Here is a 21033-nt window from a genome sequence, read left to right as displayed (position 1 = left end):
GCTGGTCTCTGGGTGAGGTGAGTGTATGGCATGTAGAAGAGATGTTGTGGCTGTTCTAATCTTAATTAGTAGCTATAGTCTACTGTTTGTTCTTTGTCTAACTAGCTTTTTGGGGCAGAGATTGTCTTCTGGTCCTTGTGGGGCAGTCAGTGCAATGACATCACAACACTGGCTGTGAAAGGGTCTGGCAAAATAAAGAGCGATTTGCAGAGGCAGAGTGGCATTATAGAGACTGCAAGTGTTTGTTTTTGCAAGTAAAACAAGGGATTAAGAAAAAAGCCCTGGGTGCCTAGTGTGAGTCAGAAGTCCAAAACAAGGGTGGTGGGGGTGGGGAGGGGGTGGTTTAAACCAGAAATTTACCTTGGTTGCTTTTTGGTTGGCTCTGACTTTGAAGTGCTGCTACTAGGCAAAAACATTCTCTCCCTGAAGCAGAATCACAGCCATCTAAACTAAACAATGCTGCCTCCCTCTCCTCCCCTTCCTTAGTCTTCTGTCTGCATCAGAGCAAGAATGCTCAGAGCCGTGAACGGCAGTAACCTCTGAGAGCACGCACGAGAGCAGGTCACTTCAGGTTAGCATGCAATCCACTCCCACGGAGGGGCAGCTGCTGGGAGCCTGTGCCATACCAGCCAACAATTTCTGGCATGCATCCCTCCCTGTGTCCCACAGCCTAACCTGCTGTCGGGTCCCATTTACAGTGAAATTAAGATGATTCCAGGATCAGCTTCAGTTAAGACCATGGCAGAGCTGTTGCTGCGAGCAGAGAGGCTGCCCTTCAGAGTTCGATTACAGCTGTTTCCCGTTACGTCATGTAAGCTTGCCTTTTTTTCTTGTCTGGGATAAAAATAATTGAAACCATGTGATACTCGGTTTGCTGATGTGGCCGAAAATGTCCCAGGGTAATGTGCCTTTTGCTTGGCAGCTGTTCTGGGTTAGGACTACCTTTTATTCTGCCCTATTGCTGTGCAAACAAAGGCAGCTTTTTCCTTTGCGTACAGCCTGAGCTGCTCCAGATGGCTTGACCGAAAGTTACTTCTTATTGTCTGGCAGGCTGATTTCTGTGTGAAAAGGAGGGACTTTGGTCCCTTGTTTCAAAGGGCAGCAGCTTGACAGGGTGGAGAAAACTATTGTTTGTGCCACATCTAGGAGCCTTTCTAGCAAGGAATTTTAATTAGAGTATGGTCTGAACAAAATACTTGTCTCTGAGTATGGGGATTGATTGGATCTGTGTCCCTGGGCTCTTTAACTCAAGCGGGGAGGGCAGATTAAACACTGAGAGCAAGGGGAACTATTAACACTTAAACAGCTACGTCTGATGTCTGGGAGAAGTAGCTCAGTAACCCTTACTTCCAGTGGTGTGAACAGACCGTCTCTGCATGTCAATTTTAGTATTGCTGGTGCTGAAGATGAAACAAAGCTCCTTGCTCAAACTGCTTTAAAATTATGTGTAAAAACACATTTGCTAATGCAATCCCTCTGCAAGACGGTTAACACCTCACGTGTTCGTGGGAATTAGCTGCACTTTCTGTTTGTGTACCTTTGCTCATGTTAGGGAGTTTATGGTACTTTAGGTAAAGCAGTTGACTCTTTGCTGAGGAAGAGCTGTTTTAAGTAAGGTACCAAAAACTCCCCAGGGAGTCCCTTTGAATTGGACACTGTCACACCTGAAATACAGCCTTGGCCTTCTGGGTGAGGAGTCATCAAATCCAGAAAATCCACCTGAGCATATGTAACGCACAAAAGCTAATGTTTGACATTTTTGCACTTGCATCCCATAATGATAGTGTCCCATCAGTCACCATGAACCTGTGGAGCCAGAGTGCAGACAAAGACAGTGGGCAGTGGTGAGGAAATTAAAGTACACTTGAAGTAGTCACTCTGGACACACATACTAAATCCCCAGGCTTTAGCTGTTCTCACAGCTGTCTTCCATCATATCAAAGTATGATGTGTTTTCAGGCAGTTAAAAATAGAGGCTGCTTGTGTATGTGGCACATAGTAGCTTTTGTTCAGCATGAAGAATTTTTGCCCAGGTGTTGGCACATATAAAACATGCACAGTGCAACAGATGAACACAAAGGGTCAGGTTTGCCTCGCGGCGTAAGGCCAGAGACTCTGGGTTTGCTTTCCTTGGGTGAACTTGGATTGAATTGTTCCAGCACACTGTCACTTTCTCCACTGTTGCGGGCTGGCGTTGCCAGCTGTCCTAGACTTTGATTACCTGCATTTTATTTAAACAAAGGTGACAAAATCAGTACATAGTGAACAAAACTGGCAGATGGTTTTTGACTGACTGTTACTGTCTCCAAAAACAGGGCAGTTGGGCCACAGCATCTAAAGTTGTTTCTGAGATGCAGCTAATGAGCAGTTACAAATAGGTGTCTCAGCAGCTCTGCGTGACCTTATTAGTGCATGTTGCTGTCCTGGGCAGCACAGCAAGAACATCCAAGTTAATGTCACCTGATATTTCAGTAGCAGTCAAGAAATCAGATCAAATGTTAGAAAAGATTTTAAAAAGGATAGAAAACCGGCTGTAAGATGTTACTGTGACACTATATAAAACCATGTATCGCCCTTCTGTTGGATATGGAATACAGATCTAGGCCTTTCATTTCCAAAAAGAGGTAGCAGAGCTGGAAAAAGTGCAGAGAAGGAATATTTAGAAGTGGAATGACTTTCACAGAGGAACAAGGGGGTAGGCTAGGATTTGTCGGCTTGGAAGAGAGATGGGTTGGGGATATCACAGAGGTCTGGGGAGTTGAGTGGCCCAGAAAAGAGATAGGGATTGCGTGTTTACTGTCTCTTCCAGTGCAAAAAACATGACACAAATGGAGCTAACCATAGCAAGTTAAGGAGAGGGGAAAGGAGGTTCTTTCCACTCATGTGTTGGATGTTAAATCCTTGTGGATGTTCAAAACTCCAGGAGTTTACTATCGAATAAATTCATTGAGGGTTAGGAAACAGAAATTCCTTGAATTGAAAATAAATGGAAGCTGGAGGGTTACTTGGAAGAAGTATCCCATATTCTTGCCCTTACCATATATTTACCTAACATCCACTTACTGTCACCATCACAGAGGTTACTGATAAATGCAATTCTAGTCTGTGTGGACACACTTCTGTTCTTGTTCTTACATTCCCAGGCAGGGAGTCTGAGAGCAATGCTCAAGTGTAGCATGAGGCCAGTGCTTATGGAGGTGCATTGGTTTTTCCATTGTGGTGAGCTTGACCACGCTTCTCAGCATGGCAACATTAATTCAGTGAGTGTTTCAGGCTGCATGCCTGGTCCTTTTGTTCATGGCACATTGCAGGTAGATACTTACGCCAGACAAATGAGTCTGGAGGTACCAGTTGTCCCAGCCAGTTGTGTGGTGTCATCTTGAGCCTGGTGTCAAGCCAGCTGGGCAGGAGAAGGCTCCTTGCTGTAGCTGGCTGTCTGCACACCTCATGCTGTGATCAGGCTTCAGGTGGTCTTGTTTTCAACGGTTTTCTGGGAATGCTGTTGATGACAGTGCAGGGAGGTGCTGGGGCAGGGACAAGTGATACTGATCTAGGAGGTCAAACTGGCTGCCTGGTATAAATGAGTGGAGGCTAGGTGGAACTGGACTAGGTGACACTGCTGAGGCCTCGCAGCTCATTCAGCCTGTGTCCCATGAGTTGCACTCATTTTGTGTTGTTTCTCACTCCCTCTTCTGACTCGATGCATCCCACCCCACCCATTGTGAGGGCTTCACTGGAATGTAAGCTGTTGTGCAACCAGGAGGAAAAGCAACTTCCTCATGAGAGGGCAGGGAGGGCAGGAACCACCCACAGCACTGGAGGGAAAAACTTAAGAGTAAAGAGCTTGGCAAGGACACATTCCTTGTACGTGCACAGAGATTTCCCTCTATGTTCTCCCTCCCTCCTATCTCTGTGGTGGGAGGAAGTGTGCTTTCCTTGGGCTTTACTGTTGATGTTGTGTTCAAGGGGATTTTCATCCGTTCAAAACCAGGTGTGTGATTTGAAGGAGAGCAGCAAGGTCTCCTTTCACTACTCCTGTTCCTGTTCCTGCCTCTACTCTCTTCTCCCACCTTCCCCTCCAGTTGCTGAGCATGAAGAGCTGGAGTGACATGAGGCAAGAGGTGATGTTCCTGACCAATGTGAATGCTTCAAACTCCTCTACACAGATCTACCAGGCTGTGTCGCGCATTGTGTGCGGCCATCCCGAAGGTGGAGGGCTCAAAATTAAATCCCTCAACTGGTATGAGGATAACAATTACAAAGCACTGTTTGGAGGCAACAGCACTGAAGATGATGTAACTAACTTCTATGATAACTCCACAAGTAAGTTTAACTCTGACATAGTCTAAGGTACCACCTTCTTCATGATTGTCATGGCTAGAGTTTCCCAAACTTCCGCAGATGAAAGCAAGTGGTTCTGAGGGATGGCATACCTTCAGCTTTGTGAAAAGCATGCATGTGCCCTTAAGTAGGCCCTTAAGGCCCGTGAGGATATCAACATGCAAGGGATTCCCAAGGGCCTTGTGTAGAGCCTACAAAAGGCTTTGCAGTGACCTCCTTCAAGAGGAGAGGGAGCAGAGTCATATACAGGCTTTTGAAATCTGTCCTTTTCTGGACAAACTTTCCTCGTGCCCTGCAGTGGGGTTGTGGGAGTGGTGCGGAACTAGCAGTGTGGCTTTTAATGCTCAAGACCACCTGGGTGGTCCATGTTTGCTGGGCAGATCATGGAGATTTGGACTGAAAGGGGCTTTTTATGGAGCCTTGCAGAAGAGGAGGGGTTTTGTTGTCTGACAAATGCTGTGCTTTCGGCTGTGACTGTCCTTGAAGCCCACACAAGTGGGGCGTATACCTTCTGTGGTTGTCACCATGCTGTTTAGCCACTAACCCTTGTCCTCTCATCCTCAGCACCCTACTGCAATGAGCTGATGAAGAACCTGGAATCTAGCCCGCTTTCCAGGATTATCTGGAGGGCTTTGAAACCCTTGCTGATTGGGAAGGTCCTGTACACTCCAGACACACCAGCCATTAGGAAGGTCATGACTGAGGTAACTCTAGCCTTATTCTCTGACATGTAGAATGAGGTGTGTCTTCTCACTGTGCACCTTAGCTGCTCTGTGTTAAATTGGGCCTAAACATAAGCCTAGAAAGGATTGCCTGCAAAGCACAGCCTCCCTAGTCTCTTACCTCCCATGCAGTTACTGTTGAAGGTTCAAGCAGAAAAGGCCTGGCTGAACTCCAGAAAAGCTGGAAGCTTTCCTGGTGGTGCCTTTTGATTATCCACAGGCTTTGCATCTATGCTGTGGGATGTAGGAGTGGGGAAGACCTTGATAAGCCTTCAGGTGTTCTTCCGCTCCTCCACTGCAGGCTGGTGAGTGGATCCTTAATAATTTCTGATTGTGGGTTACCTAAAGTGCCCAAGCTCCCTTAGCAAGATTCTCCCTCAGCACATGGGGAGGGGCTTCCTCTGTGTGCCTTTCATCTCCAAAGCAGTCATTCTCCACCAAGCCTTGCAGTGCTCAGCCACAGGCATCCACACTCACTGTTGTTTTCCTTCCAAGTGCTCTTGATTTTCCTTGCTCTGGTTCTTGTAGAAGCTGAGCTACTGTTTGAACAAGTTTGAATAAGCAACACTCAATACTTCTCTTGACAGGTCAATGCATCCTCTCAACCTGCAGTGGATCTCTGCCAGCTTTTGGAAATAACATCTCCTCTTTGCCAACAGGTGAACAGGACATTCCAGGAGCTGGGTGTGTTTCGTGACCTCGGGGGTATGTGGGAGGAGATAAGCCCAAAGATTTGGACATTTATGGAAAGCAGTCAGGAAATGGATCTCATTCGGGTCAGTATGCTGTCCTTCCCAGAACTGCCACTGCTGTCTTCTGCAGTAGATTTTGAAATACTTACTTTAGATGGTGCTTCAGTGCTGAGCTGGACAAATAAATAGCATGGATGGGATGCCCTCTTGAAACATGTAGTGATTGTACCAATCTTGCATTATACTTGGCATTACTTCCTTCCTGTAACAACCAGCTGCAAACAGGAGGAGTGTGTGTTTAACACCCATTTCTAGTCTGTGTGTGTGGGCAAATAGGCTGTTTCTTCCACAGTGTTGTCCTTATGCAGTATGTATATCTAGCTTAGGGTATTTTTGTTAACTGGGGACCTGTGGGGTTAGTGACATGTTCAGCTCCTGTGGTATACACTTCTCCACAACAGTACTTGTGTGATAGCGAGTGGTTGTATACCTAGATCAGATCCTGGAAAGTGCCTGGTGGCCTCAGGCCCCGTTGGATATAGAGCTGAACCTAGATGCCTGGCAGTAGTCTGGCACATATCTTGTAAAAACTTCATTTAGAATTGCATGGTATACTTAATCTAGTAATACTTGGGTGCTCATGGGATAAGGGCAAACACCACTCTATGGCTGATTGCTTTACAACATGCCATGCATACTAGATCATGAAGAAGAGGCTGGGAGTCTTGTTTGGATTTGACATGCTTTCTGGTCACCTGTTGCCTCCCTGGAGCATTGTGCCAGGTGCTAGACATGCATTATCTGCTCAAGTGCCTTATTTCACTGTTGCTTCCCTCAGGTGCAACTCTGAGGGGTGGATCTCTGCACAATGTGCTGATGTTTTTGAAAGCATGGTGACATAAGACTGGATTGTGTAACAGAGAAACATTTATAGAGTAGCCTTTCCTACTGTCTCTGCAAGGCAGCTGGTTGGGTGTCATAGTGCAACTGTTATACAGAGACCTCCCCACGTCTTTTAAGAGATTCATTCCTTATTTACCCCAATGTAATGCTGTGCTGAATAGTCTCTGACCTCCCCTGTTGTACTTCCCTATCAACATGACATACTAGAGGATCAGAGACCTAAGTTTCATCACTACAGTGCCTCTGTTGGCTTTATGAAAGTTAATTCTGTAGATGTTGGCATCAGGGAGATGAGAATTGGGGCCACCAGTTGTAAATTGAACCATTTTCTGCCACAAGTGCAGACAGAAAGTCACAGTTTGGATATTGGTTTGTAGTCATGTCTTTTGAAAAGTGGCTGTTGCTGCTTTTTTTTTTTTTTTTTTTTTAAATGAGCCCGGGGCTTTTCTGGTTTTGTATTTTATGCTTCTTGTTAATCCTGCTGGCTCTGGTATAGTTCATTCTTAATCTTCCAAGCAGTCTGGTCTTCTCCTCTGTATTGGTGCAGTAGCACAGGTCCATTTGTTGTCACCTGCTGCAGTTCACACAAGCAGTACTTCACTGTCAGTGCCTGAACAGCTCCCAGGCACCATCCTGTTCAGTTCAGCGCAGCACAGATCACTTGTACACAAATAGTCGGAAATGCAGAGTTGCGTATTTGTGGCAGCTTTCAAGGGGGAGGTTGGTACTTTGCTGTTAGTTAGGCACTGAGGCTGCCATGCTGCTGGGTGGCTGGTCATCACCTCCCAACTTTCTGGGCCTATTGCTTTCTGCTGAAGGAAACAAAGTGCTTTGTTTGACCATCTCTGGCACTTTCATCTTGATGCTAATATGACTGCTAACTTCAGGGAGGACAACATGTGCCCCTGGAGTTAAGGAGCATTACTGTTACTGCTGAATGTGATAAGTCTGAGCCCCTTCCCTGCAGTTATGGTGCCCTTCCTGCTGCGAATGATGACACAACCCAACTTTGAAAGAACAGATGTGAAGAGAGAGCAGCGCAACTGATAACTGTTTGCTCGTATTTCCCTTTCACGTGTTCTTCTTTGCCAGCTTGGCCTGTTGTGTTTTTTCAGTTCATAATGCTCTTTTTTTTAACTGTGTGACCCATTGCTTTCTGGTTTGCTGGTAACAGCAGAACATGGGCAATCTCCTCACTTCTCTGCTTCATTCTTTGTTCTGGCAGAAAATCCATTTCCTTTTTTTATTGGTTAGGATTTTTACAGTTTTCTCTTGCACAGGCTTTTTTTTTCCTCTCCCCTACTTCAGTTCAACTGTGTCCTTTACAGTTAATGCTCCACTCCTACATGCCCTTATGTTGTCTGCCCAGAGGACTGGTTTCTGCTTCAATGCCAGGTACTTCTACCTGGACTGCACTTGTGTGGGACATTGTGCATACATGTAGTGGGACGATAGCCCATCCTCAGAAAGCTAGCAGTTAAACCAGGTGAAAAAAGTACTGTCCCAGATAGAACAGAGGCAGGACATCCTGTCTGTACAGCTCTCTGCTGCCCTCTCTTTGGCAGAGGGACAGCAGGACATGGACGTAGCCAGCCAGCCTGCAAAGCACACCAGATGGTGTAGCTATACCGAGGAAGGCACATCCTTTGCAATGGGATGATAATAGGAAGTTCCTCACCCTGCTGATCTTGGTATGGCAGAGGGCCTCTCCCTGCACCGTTTTAAAAGGGATTTCCCTGGTAGTACTTGTTTTCATGATGAGAGAGGAGATCTAATATTAATTATCAACAACAATTTCTCCTTTGAAAACAAAATATCCACAGACGCTGCTGAAAGGCAAAGCTGTCTGGGATCTGCACTTGCCAGCTTCCAACTGGACAGTGGATGACGTTGCACGTTTCCTGTCAAACCATCCGGAGAGCTTTGAGACAGCAAACGGCTCAGTGTATACCTGGATGGATGCCTTCAATGAGACTGACCGGGCTATCCAGACCATCTCCCGCTTCATGGAGGTGAGATCTTGCTAATGTGGGCAAAGAACTGGGGGAGGACAGCAGCTTGGTCTCCGCTGATGTGATGGGGTGTTCTTGGAAGAAGATATATGTTCCTCAATCCATTTTCTGTAGATGACCAGGCTTTAGCAGAGCTGATTGCACAGCGTGTTAGAAAACACAATTTATTCATGTGCCTAAATATAGATGTAGGAATCTAACTGTAGGTCTTGCTTTTGAAGCTCTTGCTTTGGCCATTGCATGTGGTTTCCCACCCTGATGTTACTGGGTTACTAAGAGCTGCTGCTTGCTTTGGCAGTGTAACAGCTCATATTTTGATCTGGGGCCTTAGCTGGGGACTGCAGTGAAGCTAGCAGCTGCTTTCAGCTGAGGAAGACATAGTGAATAATGAAATTTGTTCTACTTGTTACTTGATCATCTTGGCAGATGCGTGCAAACAGAAAGAGGCTGTGGCTTGTCAGGGGCCTGGTCCAGAGCCTTCAGGTCTTTCCACTGATTTTTAAACGCTTAGTTTATTAGTAACAGAGAAATTAAGACTATCTGTGGAAATTGATGCTTGGATGGGATCCTGTAGCTACTTTTCCAGAAAATACCTTTGCTAGGGTATTTCTCAGTGACATATGTTTGACTGGCAGGTGACTATCAAACAGGAAAAAACAACATCTCTAGCAACTTGCTGGGCTACCATGAGCCATTCCAAATTAGTCAAGTGCTGCAGCCTTTTCTTGGGCATGGCATTACCATTGCAGAGTCCTCCTTTTTTTCCTCCCTCCCAAACGTAAACAAAATAGGTTTGGTAACCTATCTCATAAATGCTTCCAAATTTGTCCCTGCCTAGTGTGTCAACTTGGACAAACTGGAGCCCGTGGCCACAGAAGTCCGGCTTATAAACAAGTCTTTGGAGCTTCTGGATGAAAGGAGGTTCTGGGCTGGCATAGTCTTCACTGAAATAGCTCCTAACAGCATAGAGCTCCCTCAACATGTGAAATACAAGATACGCATGGACATTGATAATGTGGAAAGAACCAATAAGATCAAGGATGGGTGAGCCCTGATATTCTGCCTTATGAACAATTTCTTATGGGGGATGTGGTGATGAAGATTTCTGACAGAAAGGTCTTGTTCCTTTGGTGCAGGTATTGGGATCCTGGTCCCCGTGCTGACCCCTTTGAGGACATGCGCTATGTTTGGGGAGGCTTTGCCTACCTGCAAGATGTGGTGGAACAGGCCATCATCAGGGTGCAGACAGGCATTGAGAAGAAGACAGGAGTTTATGTGCAGCAGATGCCCTACCCATGTTATGTGGATGACATGTATGTATGCAGGCTGCTTTGAAAGCTCCCAGGAGGATTGTGGCTTGGGACCCATGGGCTGTTGTCACTTCTCAGGCATGGTTTATATCCCTGCTGTCAGTGGGGGACAAACAGGGTTGCTAATCCCTGGAATTAGGGCACCTGCATGGAGGATTTAGAATATGTAATGACTTGCAGAGGCCTTCCCAGTAGAAGGACAGACCGTACAGGACTTTCACATACAAAACACATTCCTAAAATGTGACCATATCCAAACCCAATATAGGCAAAAATAGCAGAGAAATAAGGGAAATTATTAATTCCAAGAGAAACATGGGAAATAAGCAGAGTCTGAGGCACAGGAGAGTGAAAAGGGGACAGCTGAGAGCAGTCCTTAGGAAAGGCAGGTCTTTGCACCCACTTTTCAACTGAGTCACAGTTGCACCTTCAGCTCCCACTCCAGTTTGGTGGTGTGCTCTAGACCCATCAGCCTCACCTCATAGTGAGACACTGATCCTGTGTCATGCTCTGCACATCGGCTGCTTTGTGCAGTGAAGCCTTAGCCATTACCATGCTCTGCTATTCCTCGAGCCATACCTGAAGTTGCAGTGATGTCCCTCACTCTGTTCCCCTGGCCCCTTTCCTTCCTTCTCTCAGATTTCTGCGTGTCATGAGCCGCTCCATGCCTCTCTTCATGACTCTAGCCTGGATCTACTCAGTTGCTGTGATAATTAAGGGTATTGTGTATGAGAAGGAAGCCCGACTCAAGGAGACAATGAGGATTATGGGACTTGACAATGGCATCCTTTGGCTAAGCTGGTTCATTAGCAGCCTTATTCCTCTCCTGATGAGTGCAGGCCTGCTGGTACTGATCCTTAAGGTGAGTTGACTGGTTTGTTCTGTGGCAACAGAATCTAGAGCCTTGAGAGCCTGCTAAGCAGTAGTGCACTGGCACTCTGGGGGGGAGTTAGCGGGCTTACCAGCAACTATTTGGAACAGGATTTTGCAACAAAACAGGTCTGAGTGGATGAAAACAGCAGGAGGGGCTGGCATAGATTCAGTGCTTTTTTGTGCTGCCTCACTGCTGGGAAGGGTCTTGTACAAATTGCAGCAAGCCCAGCCTCTCCTGCACAGCAGCTCTGCAGGCTTGCTTGTACTAGAGACACCTTGGAGAGTCCTTTGAAAACCTGATGCACCTGTTGTTCTCCTGCCAGATGGGGAATCTGCTGCCTTACAGTGACCCGAGCGTGGTGTTTGTTTTTCTCTCGATCTTCGGTGTTGTGACCATCCTCCAGTGCTTCCTCATCAGCACCGTGTTCTCCAGGGCTAATCTGGCAGCTGCCTGTGGGGGCATTGTTTATTTCACACTGTACCTACCCTATGTGCTGTGTGTTGCCTGGCAGGACTATGTCAGCTTCTCTCTCAAGATCTTTGCGGTGAGTCTTGAAGAAATTGTCCTGAGTAATGGGTACTCTGCCGCTATGGCACTCAGCAGCTCTCTAGCTGGACACTGACAGCAAAGGGGGGAGCTGACAATAGCAGGATATCTTTCCAGTATAAGAGGCTATTGGGATTGGGCTTGGTGAAGAGATTAACTGAACCTGCTAGGAGCTGCTAGGAGTGTTTCATTTGCTTTGGTAATAGAAGTAATTCAGCCGGACTAAGCTGCCTTGATCTCTATGTGCTGTGATGCTGTACCACCAGATACACAGGCTGAAGGAACCAGCTGCCTTTCCTCTGCACAACACTTCTTATATGTCTGGAGAGGGTGCCTGTCAGTAATCTTTTCCCTCACATAGAAGTCCAAAGAGCAAGGGAAACAAAACAGGGAAGCAAACAATTCTGTGGGGTGGTCCAGCAGATACTTCAGGCCTTCCTTGCTTGCTGGAACCAAGACTGAGTCTTCCACCTCCCCTCTGCAAATAGTCATGCTCCTTGGACTTTAGACTCTTCCTGTAGGGCTTCTGGACCATATCCCTTAGCCTTGTGCTAGAGCTTGAGCTGCCCAGATAGAGAGTAGTTGTGAAAAACTGAATGCATGTTCCTATGTCCCATTTGCAGAGCCTGCTGTCTCCAGTAGCCTTTGGCTTTGGTTGTGAGTACTTTGCATTGTTTGAAGAGCAGGGAGTTGGTGTTCAGTGGGACAATTTCTTTGAGAGCCCGTTGGAAGAAGATGGCTTTAGCATCACCACATCTGCCGTCATGATGTTGTTCGACACCTTCCTATATGGGGTCATGACCTGGTACATTGAGTCTGTCTTCCCAGGTGAGGTCTGCTTCTAAGGGAAGATTGTGTCGTCACACTTCTAAATAGATTCTTTCACCCTGCTCATTTGCTAAAGTGCAAATTTCACCCATTTTTAAGCAGAGCTATGGACAGGTCTTGGAGGAAAACCACAGACCAGCATCACGTTAGGGTTGTTGCTGCTAATTGCAGTGGCTGTTGGCCAGCACAAAGGCTGTGCCCTGTTGTGGCGATGGCTGAGCTTGTACCAGAAGCTTTGCTGCGCTTCAGCTGTTCCCTTCTCTGAACTGCTAAGTCCACAGACCCTTCAGCAGGGGAGGAGTTGAGAATATCAGCATCAGCAGGGGAGGAGTTGAGAATATCAGCATCAGCAGGGGAGGAGTTGAGAATATCAGCACCACATGCATAGCACTTTTTAGCACAGGGCTTTTAATCCTCAAGTGAAGTTTGGGGAAAGAGTTGTGTCTTAACACCAAAGTCTGGCAGTGTCTTCATAAAGAAAGATCTCTTTGTTGTCCTGTCTATCCTAGAGTCTTCTTGGGGTGACATACTTCCCTTCTTGTCCTGAAAGCTAATGTAAGAAAAGGGACAGATGCAGTCAGGCTCATGTAATGCTTTTCTCTGTAGGCCAGTATGGAATTCCCAGGCCCTGGTACTTTCCTTTCACAAAGTCCTATTGGTTTGGCGAAAAACCACAGGACAGGCAGCACCCTCATTCTGACCAGAATGGGCCTTCAGAAGGTAAGTGCTGGACACAAGTCTTTCTACAGTGAAGCGTTACGGTCTGCCTTTTTGAAAGGAGAGTCCAAGTACACCAGGACTGACATGGATAAGTTGAAATTGGTCATGCCTTTATCACAGTCTGGGTATGTTGATCAGGTGGCTGTATCCAGATAAACCCAAGGTACTTTGCCCACTTGAGTGTAGGTGGGTACTCCAGCCTCATGGAGTTGAGAATTCCTCCTGTTTTTTCTGATCCTGGTGACAATGGAGATCAACTCCCAGATAAACCTAGTAGAAAAAATTGCTAAAAACTTGTATGGAATGTTCCTGTCCCGGAGGAACAAATGTGGTCAGTGCTTCATATAGGTCATTTCTCCTTGGATCTCCACAGACTTGGGAGAATGTGATGTTTCTTAGAACTCCCACATAGTTGCTGTTGAAACCTATCATATCTGTCTCAGCTTTGCTCTGTTTTCTTCCAGTCTGCAAGGAGGAAGAGCCAATGCATCTGAGCCTTGGTGTTTCCATCCAGAATCTGGTGAAGGTATATCGTGATGGCAAGAAAGTTGCTGTAGATGGTCTCACACTGAACTTCTATGAAGGACAAATCACCTCCTTTCTGGGACATAATGGAGCAGGGAAAACCACTACTATGTAAGAACAAAGTAATGCTTTAAGACAGTGGGGGAAAAGCAACATTGAATACTGTGATTCCTATCGAAACAGGTAGCTGTACAATTGCACTGTGCAAGCTGGTGCTGACTAGGGTGCTCTGCTGATTTACCCTAGTTGTGCTGCCTCAGAAGATGCACAGATAAAGGGGGCTGAAACTGAAGGTAGTTCAGGTTGAGGCTGTGCCAAATGAATCTGATGGCAGCATTTTTTTTGTAATACCATTTGTGATTCTGACTTAACAGTGTATAAGCAAAAGAGTTGTGAATGAAAGGACAAGAAGCTTTTAGTGGAAGAAGTATTTCCGTCAAGCAGAGTTATATGGGTGTGTTTTGATCACTGTTAAAACTGATTTATTTAATTTTTTTAATCCATTACTGAGGTGTTTCTTAGACTACTTTCCTGATGTGGGAGATCCCCAGAGCTTCCACCCACTCTTCATTCATCTATCCTGGCATGGGCAGCAGCCATTTCCTACAGGTGGAACCTGCTTATCTGTTGCGTTTGTCCCTCAGGTCCATCTTGACTGGCTTGTTCCCCCCAACCTCGGGTACAGCCTTCATCCTGGGCAAAGATATCCGCTCGGAGCTCAGTGCCATCAGGCAGAACCTGGGTGTCTGCCCACAACACAATGTGCTGTTTGACCTGTGAGTAGCATCTATGAGATGCAGAGCTGATATTTGGGTTCTTTAGAACATGGGAGTGTGCTTTCAACTAGGACAGTCCTATCTCTATCTGTGTGCATGGTGTGAGACAGTGGGGTGTGAGGGTGGTACAAGGACATTCTGTCCATTAGCATGTTCGTATGTGCCAGTGAATTATTAGCAAAAGTCTACACTTTCATCTTCCATGTCTCTTTAAAGAAATCTACTCCATTAAACTTGGACAAATGTTTCCCCAGTGCCTAGTGATTTGGGATGTTTGGGGTACTCTGTCAAGCACCCTTAAAGGAGGATTATTTTCACTGATGCTGAATAGCCACACCCTGAAATCGGACCCAGGTTGAGCACACCCAGTATAGCTCCTTTCTGAAGTCTTGGCCCTAAATAAAGATGTTTTCCCAAGCAAACAAACATGCCTGCTGTAATGCTAATGCAAGGGATGAATCTCAGCACAGTGCTCTCAGCTGTTCCCTAATCCTGCACCTCTTTCCTAGGCTGACTGTGGAGGAGCACATTTGGTTCTATGCTCGGCTCAAAGGGCTGCCAGAAAAGAAGGTGCAAGAGGAAATGGAGCAGATGGCAATGGATGTTGGTTTGCCTCACAAACTGAAGGCTAGGACTAGCAAACTCTCTGGTAGGTTCAGCTCCTTCCTCAGCCCCAAGGGTTTCACAGAAGCTGTATCACAGACCTTGATTGGATCCTCCAATTAAATACAGACTACAACACAATGAACCACTTAAGGAAATCAGTTATTTATTAAGTACCTAATCAGTATATCTTACTAAACTTAATAATCTTACACTATCCTATGCTATCTAATGACCATAACAAATTACTCACTTTCTCTGTGTACTTTGTACTTGTTTTCATCATTACATGTGATAAGTGTTCTCCAAATGCATACTAATATGTTTGGGTTTTACGGATTTAGGTGAGAGTGACTCAGACCATAATCTCCAAGTCCCTTGCTATCTGTGAATTGTATGTGCATTTCTTATGCGGACTTCTGTCTCTTCAGTTGGTGTACTGGAGTGTCCTTCCCCTTTGTTCAGGAGTGGCAGGATTCCTGTATAGGTCTGTACCAGATAGTTGAGAGGCTGAGACTCCTTTCTGTCAGACTCAACTATCAGCACAGACTGCACATCTACCTTGGGAAGAGTGAGCAGATGGTCACAGGTTGGCTTTAGTTTTGAAAAGTGTAATGTGATTTCTTGCTGCTGCCTCTGGCACACTTCCACAGGAGGGGTGTCTCTGTTTCTGCAGCTGAAGCTCTGGAGACCTGTGCTCCGGATCCTCACATACAATTAGGTCTTCAAGCTGGTGACTTGCTACTGCCGGTGTTGAGCTAGTATGATTCACTTAGGGAAGGGCTTGCAAGGTGTGGTTTCCTGCAGTAAGAGGAGAGTTGGACTCCACTGAGGAAAGACCATCCACATTAATTATCCCCTATCACAGAAGTCATGGGACCATAAAGGCCTGAAACAGTAGCAGTGCTTGGTCTTCTCCATATGCAGTTCTCTTGGAGAGGTTATTATTCACTGCAGTTCTTGCTGTTCCCCTTATCTCTGCATCAGCCTGAACATCTGTTTCTTCTTGTCTGTCAGGTGGCATGCAGAGAAAGCTCTCAGTTGCCTTAGCCTTTGTTGGTGGCTCCAAAGTTGTCATTCTGGATGAGCCTACAGCTGGGGTGGATCCTTATTCTCGCAGAGGGATATGGGAATTGCTCCTGAAGTATCGACAAGGTATGAGGTCTTTTTCTCTACTCCTAATGAATGTGTCATGAAAAGAAAAAGAATCAGATTCATGACTGGTCTCAAAATAGCAATGTGTCTTCGCAAATCTATTGTTGTCTGCACTGAGGAAGGAACAAAGTGCATGCAGGACAAGGATGTTCTTATCTCTTACCTGTCCTCCTTTCTCATCTGTTTCTGTCAGAACTCATGAACAGAGTTCCTCATTGGGTTGTGAAGGCAGTTGAAGTCAGAAATTTACCCTTGGAGTGCAGCAGTGTCCTGCTGACATGAAATTAACTTGCCTTTGCTGAGCATGACAGGGGCCTGCAGAGAGTGAGGAGAATAAACCCATGGCAGCAGTTGTGCACCTCTTCCATACTGCTAACTTTGAACAAAGAAGCTTGGTCTTGTGACATCAACTTCCCATCTAACTTCATGGCAAGATCCAGATGTTTGTGGCTTTGGCTTGGGAACACAGGTATGGTCGACTTACCAGCAGTGTTCTCCCTTGCTTTCTTACAGGCCGCACTATCATTCTTTCCACGCACCACATGGATGAGGCAGACATTCTTGGGGACCGGATTGCAATAATTTCTCATGGCAAGCTCTGCTGTGTTGGCTCTTCTCTGTTCCTGAAGAATCAGCTGGGAACAGGCTATTATTTGACCCTGGTCAAGAAGGATGTGGATTCCTCTCTCAGCTCCTGCCGAAACAGCAGCAGCACAGTGTCCTATCTGAAAAAGGTACAGCTCACCCTTCCTGCTCATGTTCATTCTTTCTTCATGAAATCTCAAGCTTATGGAAAGCAGCAGCTATGATTTTACGTGGTAGAATGTCTCAAAGAGATAGCCTTTATTCTTTAGAAGAAGTGTTACTTGCTTTTATAGGTACTAGGCCAGATCATGTCTAGTTAAACTGTTGCATGGGATGTACACCTCAATTATTGTTTCTTTCAATGCTGGTGGTCCAAAGCTGATTGGAGAGATACAGAATAGATGAAGCGGGCACTTTTTTAACACTCAGATCTATAACTGTGACCTCTTACTTGTATTTCAGCCTTTTGCAGTTGTACTTTACCATTATTTTCTGACTCTTCTGTGGAGTATCTAGAAAGTTGCAGCACCTGGTTGGAGTTACCTGGAGTGTAGCATCTGGTGGGGTCCCTTTTGATTAAACAACAGGAAACAAGGGTTGTCTTTTCTTTTGTGACCAGGATGACAGTGTCTCCCAGAGCAGCTCCGACGCTGGCCTTGGCAGTGACCATGAAAGTGACACACTGACAATAGGTAAGGCTTGGAAAAGAGTGCAGGATTCAGTCCCAGTGCTGACATTGCTCTATCTTTGACCTTGGACAACTCCCTTAACCTTGTGCCCCTGTATACCTACAGTCTTGGGACAACTACTAAATTCACAGAAATGGTATTTTTAAATCTTTAAATAGTGGAACATTTTTCTTTAGTGAGCCATTTTAGGTTCAAGCTGTCCTGACATTTAATAAACCAAAGAGTGTATAGTTGCTAGTCCTGTTAGTAATATGTAATGTTTGCTGGTGAACTGTACCTCAGTACCATGCAGCGTTGCTAGCAGCATGTAAAAGCTCTCCCAGATTCTGCAAATAAACAGACTAGCCAGGCTTAAGTCCAGGCTTTCATCCAAGATTGTGTTAAATGTAAAAAGAAACCAGGATTTCCATGCAAATGAGCTGCTTTTCACAGATGTCCCATTTTTCCTCCTTTCCTTGCAGCAGGGTTTTTCAGACTGAGCTCTTCTTTCCACATAATGAGCAGTAACAGGATGAGCACTGTCTTTTCCCTTTGGTTGTTCTAGATGTGTCTGCAATTTCAAATCTCATTACAAAACATGTTCCTGAGGCCAGACTGGTGGAAGACATTGGCCATGAATTAACCTATGTCTTGCCATACAAGGCTGCTAAAGAGGGAGCTTTCGTGGAGCTGTTCCATGAAATTGATGACCGTCTCTCTGATCTTGGCATTTCCAGCTACGGCATCTCTGAAACCACCCTGGAGGAGGTGAGTGAGCTGAAGATTCTCTTTTGACTTAAACTAGGCAAAATGACTCATGGCAGAAATAAGCATGAGATGGGAGTCTTGTCTCCTTGTAAACATTTATTGTGGAACAGGCAGCTTTGCATTCCTCTACAAAAAGGATTGTCTTCCACGCTTTTAAAGTGTATGCTCAGAGAAGCATGTATTAAAAATGTATGTGGTACAGACAAGCATAAACAGGTCCTTTACACTCAGTTGCACTTTGCTGAGATACTGTATGAAGGTTGACCCTCAGTTTGGCTTCTAATGACTGTTGTTTATAAACACCTTTGAGGTATTTTTAGGGATGCTTTCTTCTTCACTTAACTGAAAACATACATTTCAGTACTGGAGACAGTACTTTACAGAATCCACTCAGATGTATGCCCTTGTCAGGGATGTTTTTAGGGTTTGTTCATTGTGGCTGTGTTCCAACTGACAAGTCTCCCTTTCTTTTGTCACAGAAGTGTCATGCACTTTATTTCCTGTTCATATGAAATGTCTTTTTTAAAATAATAAGGGAAGCTGAAACAGTGGTGTTGTCACATACTGAGGTTGCCCTGTAGGTCCTCCCACAGCTGTGAAAGCCTTGGCTGCTATCTCCAATTTGAAAATGTTTTCTTCTGGTTTAGGAGAGTTTGTGGGACAAGCTCCTGCAAAGGAGCATGAACAGGAGTGAGCACTGTCAGACTAGGAGGGAGATGAGATTGCCCACATTAAGTAACGAGGTCTTTATCTGAGACATGGAGAAGAGCTTGTGTTTGAGATGCACACACATGTGCACACACACAAAACTGGCATTGTAAAAGGAAAATGCCTGGTGTGTGGTTACAGCTGGTTCCTGGAAGCTAGAGAGAAACCACAAAGTCCATGTCACCATCATGCAGGACACAGACCCTATATCCTCTGTTTTCATGCTGCATCTGACAGTCTTGTGCTCTCTTACAGCATCTCCTGAAGCAGTCCCCACAATATTGCTCCTCTTTCATTTTCACTGACATTTATTGTTGCTTTTCAGATCTTCCTGAAAGTAGCTGATGATAGCGGTGTGGATGCAGAAACCTCAGGTAGGTGAAGTGTTGAAGGAAACTTTAGGGGAAAGTACCCTTTCATGAGATATTTGTGTGGTTTAAGCACAAGGCTGACCAAGCCTGAATATTTTAGGAGTAGAATCTTGGTGCAGAGCTTAGCTCCCAGAGGAATAAAAGGTCCAGTGAGTATCTCAAATGAGGAGCGTTCCTGGTCTCACCAGCCTTGGGCAAGTGCCTGACCTTTGTGTATGGCAGCATTTTCAGCTATACAGTGACATATTGCCAAGGTGTGACAAGCCCAATCTTAGACTGAACTGGAACTCTGCTTTGCTAATATCTTAAATTACCTAAGCAAGCTGTTCTGAGTAGATTTAATGCATGCTTTTATATACTTCTAACTTTTATTGACTCAGAGGTAGCATGAGTGTTTTGTAATAATGGAGAGTTTGTGAATTACTTGACTGACTTTATTACTCTAACAAATAGGAAAAACCCTTGAGAGAGTCTGACCACAGTAGGGACTAAATGACTTTGAGAGCAGCTTGCTGCACTAAGTGTTTGTGCCAGCATTTCCTGATGAACTAGTGTTAGCAAATTGCACTTGGAGTCACGTGCATATTAAGTGAGAATTTTAAGAGAACAGCCTGCCATTTTCATGGCTAAATGAAAAAAAAACCGTGTCCAATTCGCTGGAAGAAACTTCTAGGACAGCACACAAAAAATGGTGTATAAAATGTGACCCTTGCAGAATGACAGTCTTGGTTTTACTTCTGCTTGCACTGGAGTCACTTCAGATCAGCTTTTCAGATTGCAAATAGAAGACATATAAAATTAAAATAATACTGCTTTGTTTTTTCTGGGGCTAATTGGAGATTAGTTCAGCTCGTCATAACTGCGTTATTTTCAGATGGGACATTGCCAGCCAGAAGGAACAGGCGTGTCTTTGGAGACAGACAGAGCTGCCTTCGTCCATTTACAGAAGATGATGCACTTGATCCTAACGATTCAGACATAGATCCAGGTATTGCTGGGGCTCAAGCCTCTTTTCATCTTGTGCACACTTTTCCATATTGTAAATACAGCAGATCATAAGGCTGAGACTGCCAAAGCAAGCAGTGGTTTATTTGCCTTTAGGAATAGTGAGCAGTGCAGTATCTACAGCCTGCTCAGTCCTCCCATCAAGGCTCAGAAGGATAAGGGTGAAAATGCATTCATGTGAATTTCTGTTGCTATTTCTGCTCATTGCTCTCTTTTGATGAGTGAGAGCTGCTCCAGCCATCACGCTGTGTCTCCAGCACAGAAGTGCCCAGAGGATATGTTTGTGAGCTTTTGAATGAGGGTCATTTCTCTTGCTAGCAGAATCCAGAGAGACAGACCTTCTCAGTGGCATGGATGGGAAAGGCTCCTACCAGATGAAGGGCTGGAAGCTCACCCAGCAGCAGTTCATGGCTTTGTTGTGGAAGAGGCTGCTTATTGCCAAGAGAAGCCGGAAGGGCTTCTTTGCTCAGGTGAGAGCACCCAACATGCAGCAGGGACAGCTCTGCACCATGCATTTATTCAGAGATGAAGGTGGGCAGAAAACCTTAAGGGAATACAAATAACCAAAACTGGTCATCACTGCATATCTGAGCAAAAGGGGGCCTGTGCAAGTGAAAGAAGTTACATGATAACCAAGTGGTTACAGTGTTCTTGCACAGCAAGGATGCAACTGAGATTCAAATCCAAATTTGGTCTCGAGAGCAGCATTTGCAGACTGAATCCTCTGCATCCCAAGTGAGTGTCCTGACTGAATGCCAGGGTAGGTCTTCTGTTGGTGTCTAGCAATGCTGTGGTGTAAATAGTGAAGACCTTCCTGGGAAACTTTGAAAAAGTTTTGATGCATTAACTGACTCACATGTAGCTCCTGATGGCTCTGGGAACATTCGCTTTAAAAAAGACTTGCTCTTTCCTTGCACTTTC

At 45.5% G+C, this 21033-nt stretch overlaps 1 protein-coding gene across 4 annotated transcripts in view; it reads left to right on the top strand.

Annotated features, from left to right (window-relative positions):
• Positions 1-21033, top strand: part of ABCA1 (ATP binding cassette subfamily A member 1) — a 99109-nt gene that overhangs the window by 60917 nt on the left and 17159 nt on the right. For 3 of the 4 annotated variants that reach the window (XM_074932583.1, XM_074932581.1, XM_074932584.1), the window contains 20 exons: positions 4083-4323; positions 4906-5045; positions 5723-5839; positions 8482-8670; positions 9509-9714; positions 9807-9983; positions 10620-10842; positions 11177-11398; positions 12024-12228; positions 12835-12948; positions 13413-13584; positions 14118-14249; positions 14759-14898; positions 15870-16007; positions 16521-16741; positions 17212-17284; positions 17826-18028; positions 19062-19110; positions 19982-20095; positions 20431-20582. In XM_074932583.1, coding sequence (XP_074788684.1) covers positions 4083-4323; positions 4906-5045; positions 5723-5839; positions 8482-8670; positions 9509-9714; positions 9807-9983; positions 10620-10842; positions 11177-11398; positions 12024-12228; positions 12835-12948; positions 13413-13584; positions 14118-14249; positions 14759-14898; positions 15870-16007; positions 16521-16741; positions 17212-17284; positions 17826-18028; positions 19062-19110; positions 19982-20095; positions 20431-20582 — 3228 coding nt within the window. The remainder of the gene's footprint in view (positions 1-4082; positions 4324-4905; positions 5046-5722; positions 5840-8481; positions 8671-9508; positions 9715-9806; positions 9984-10619; positions 10843-11176; positions 11399-12023; positions 12229-12834; positions 12949-13412; positions 13585-14117; positions 14250-14758; positions 14899-15869; positions 16008-16520; positions 16742-17211; positions 17285-17825; positions 18029-19061; positions 19111-19981; positions 20096-20430; positions 20583-21033) is intronic. The other variant, XM_074932582.1, reaches the window with a different exon arrangement.

This window comes from Athene noctua, chromosome Z (genome assembly GCF_965140245.1).
Source record: "Athene noctua chromosome Z, bAthNoc1.hap1.1, whole genome shotgun sequence".
Taxonomy (NCBI): Eukaryota; Metazoa; Chordata; class Aves; order Strigiformes; family Strigidae; genus Athene; species Athene noctua.
The sequence above is the reverse complement of the archived record's forward strand: the minus strand, read 5'-3'. Positions and strand labels throughout refer to the sequence as shown.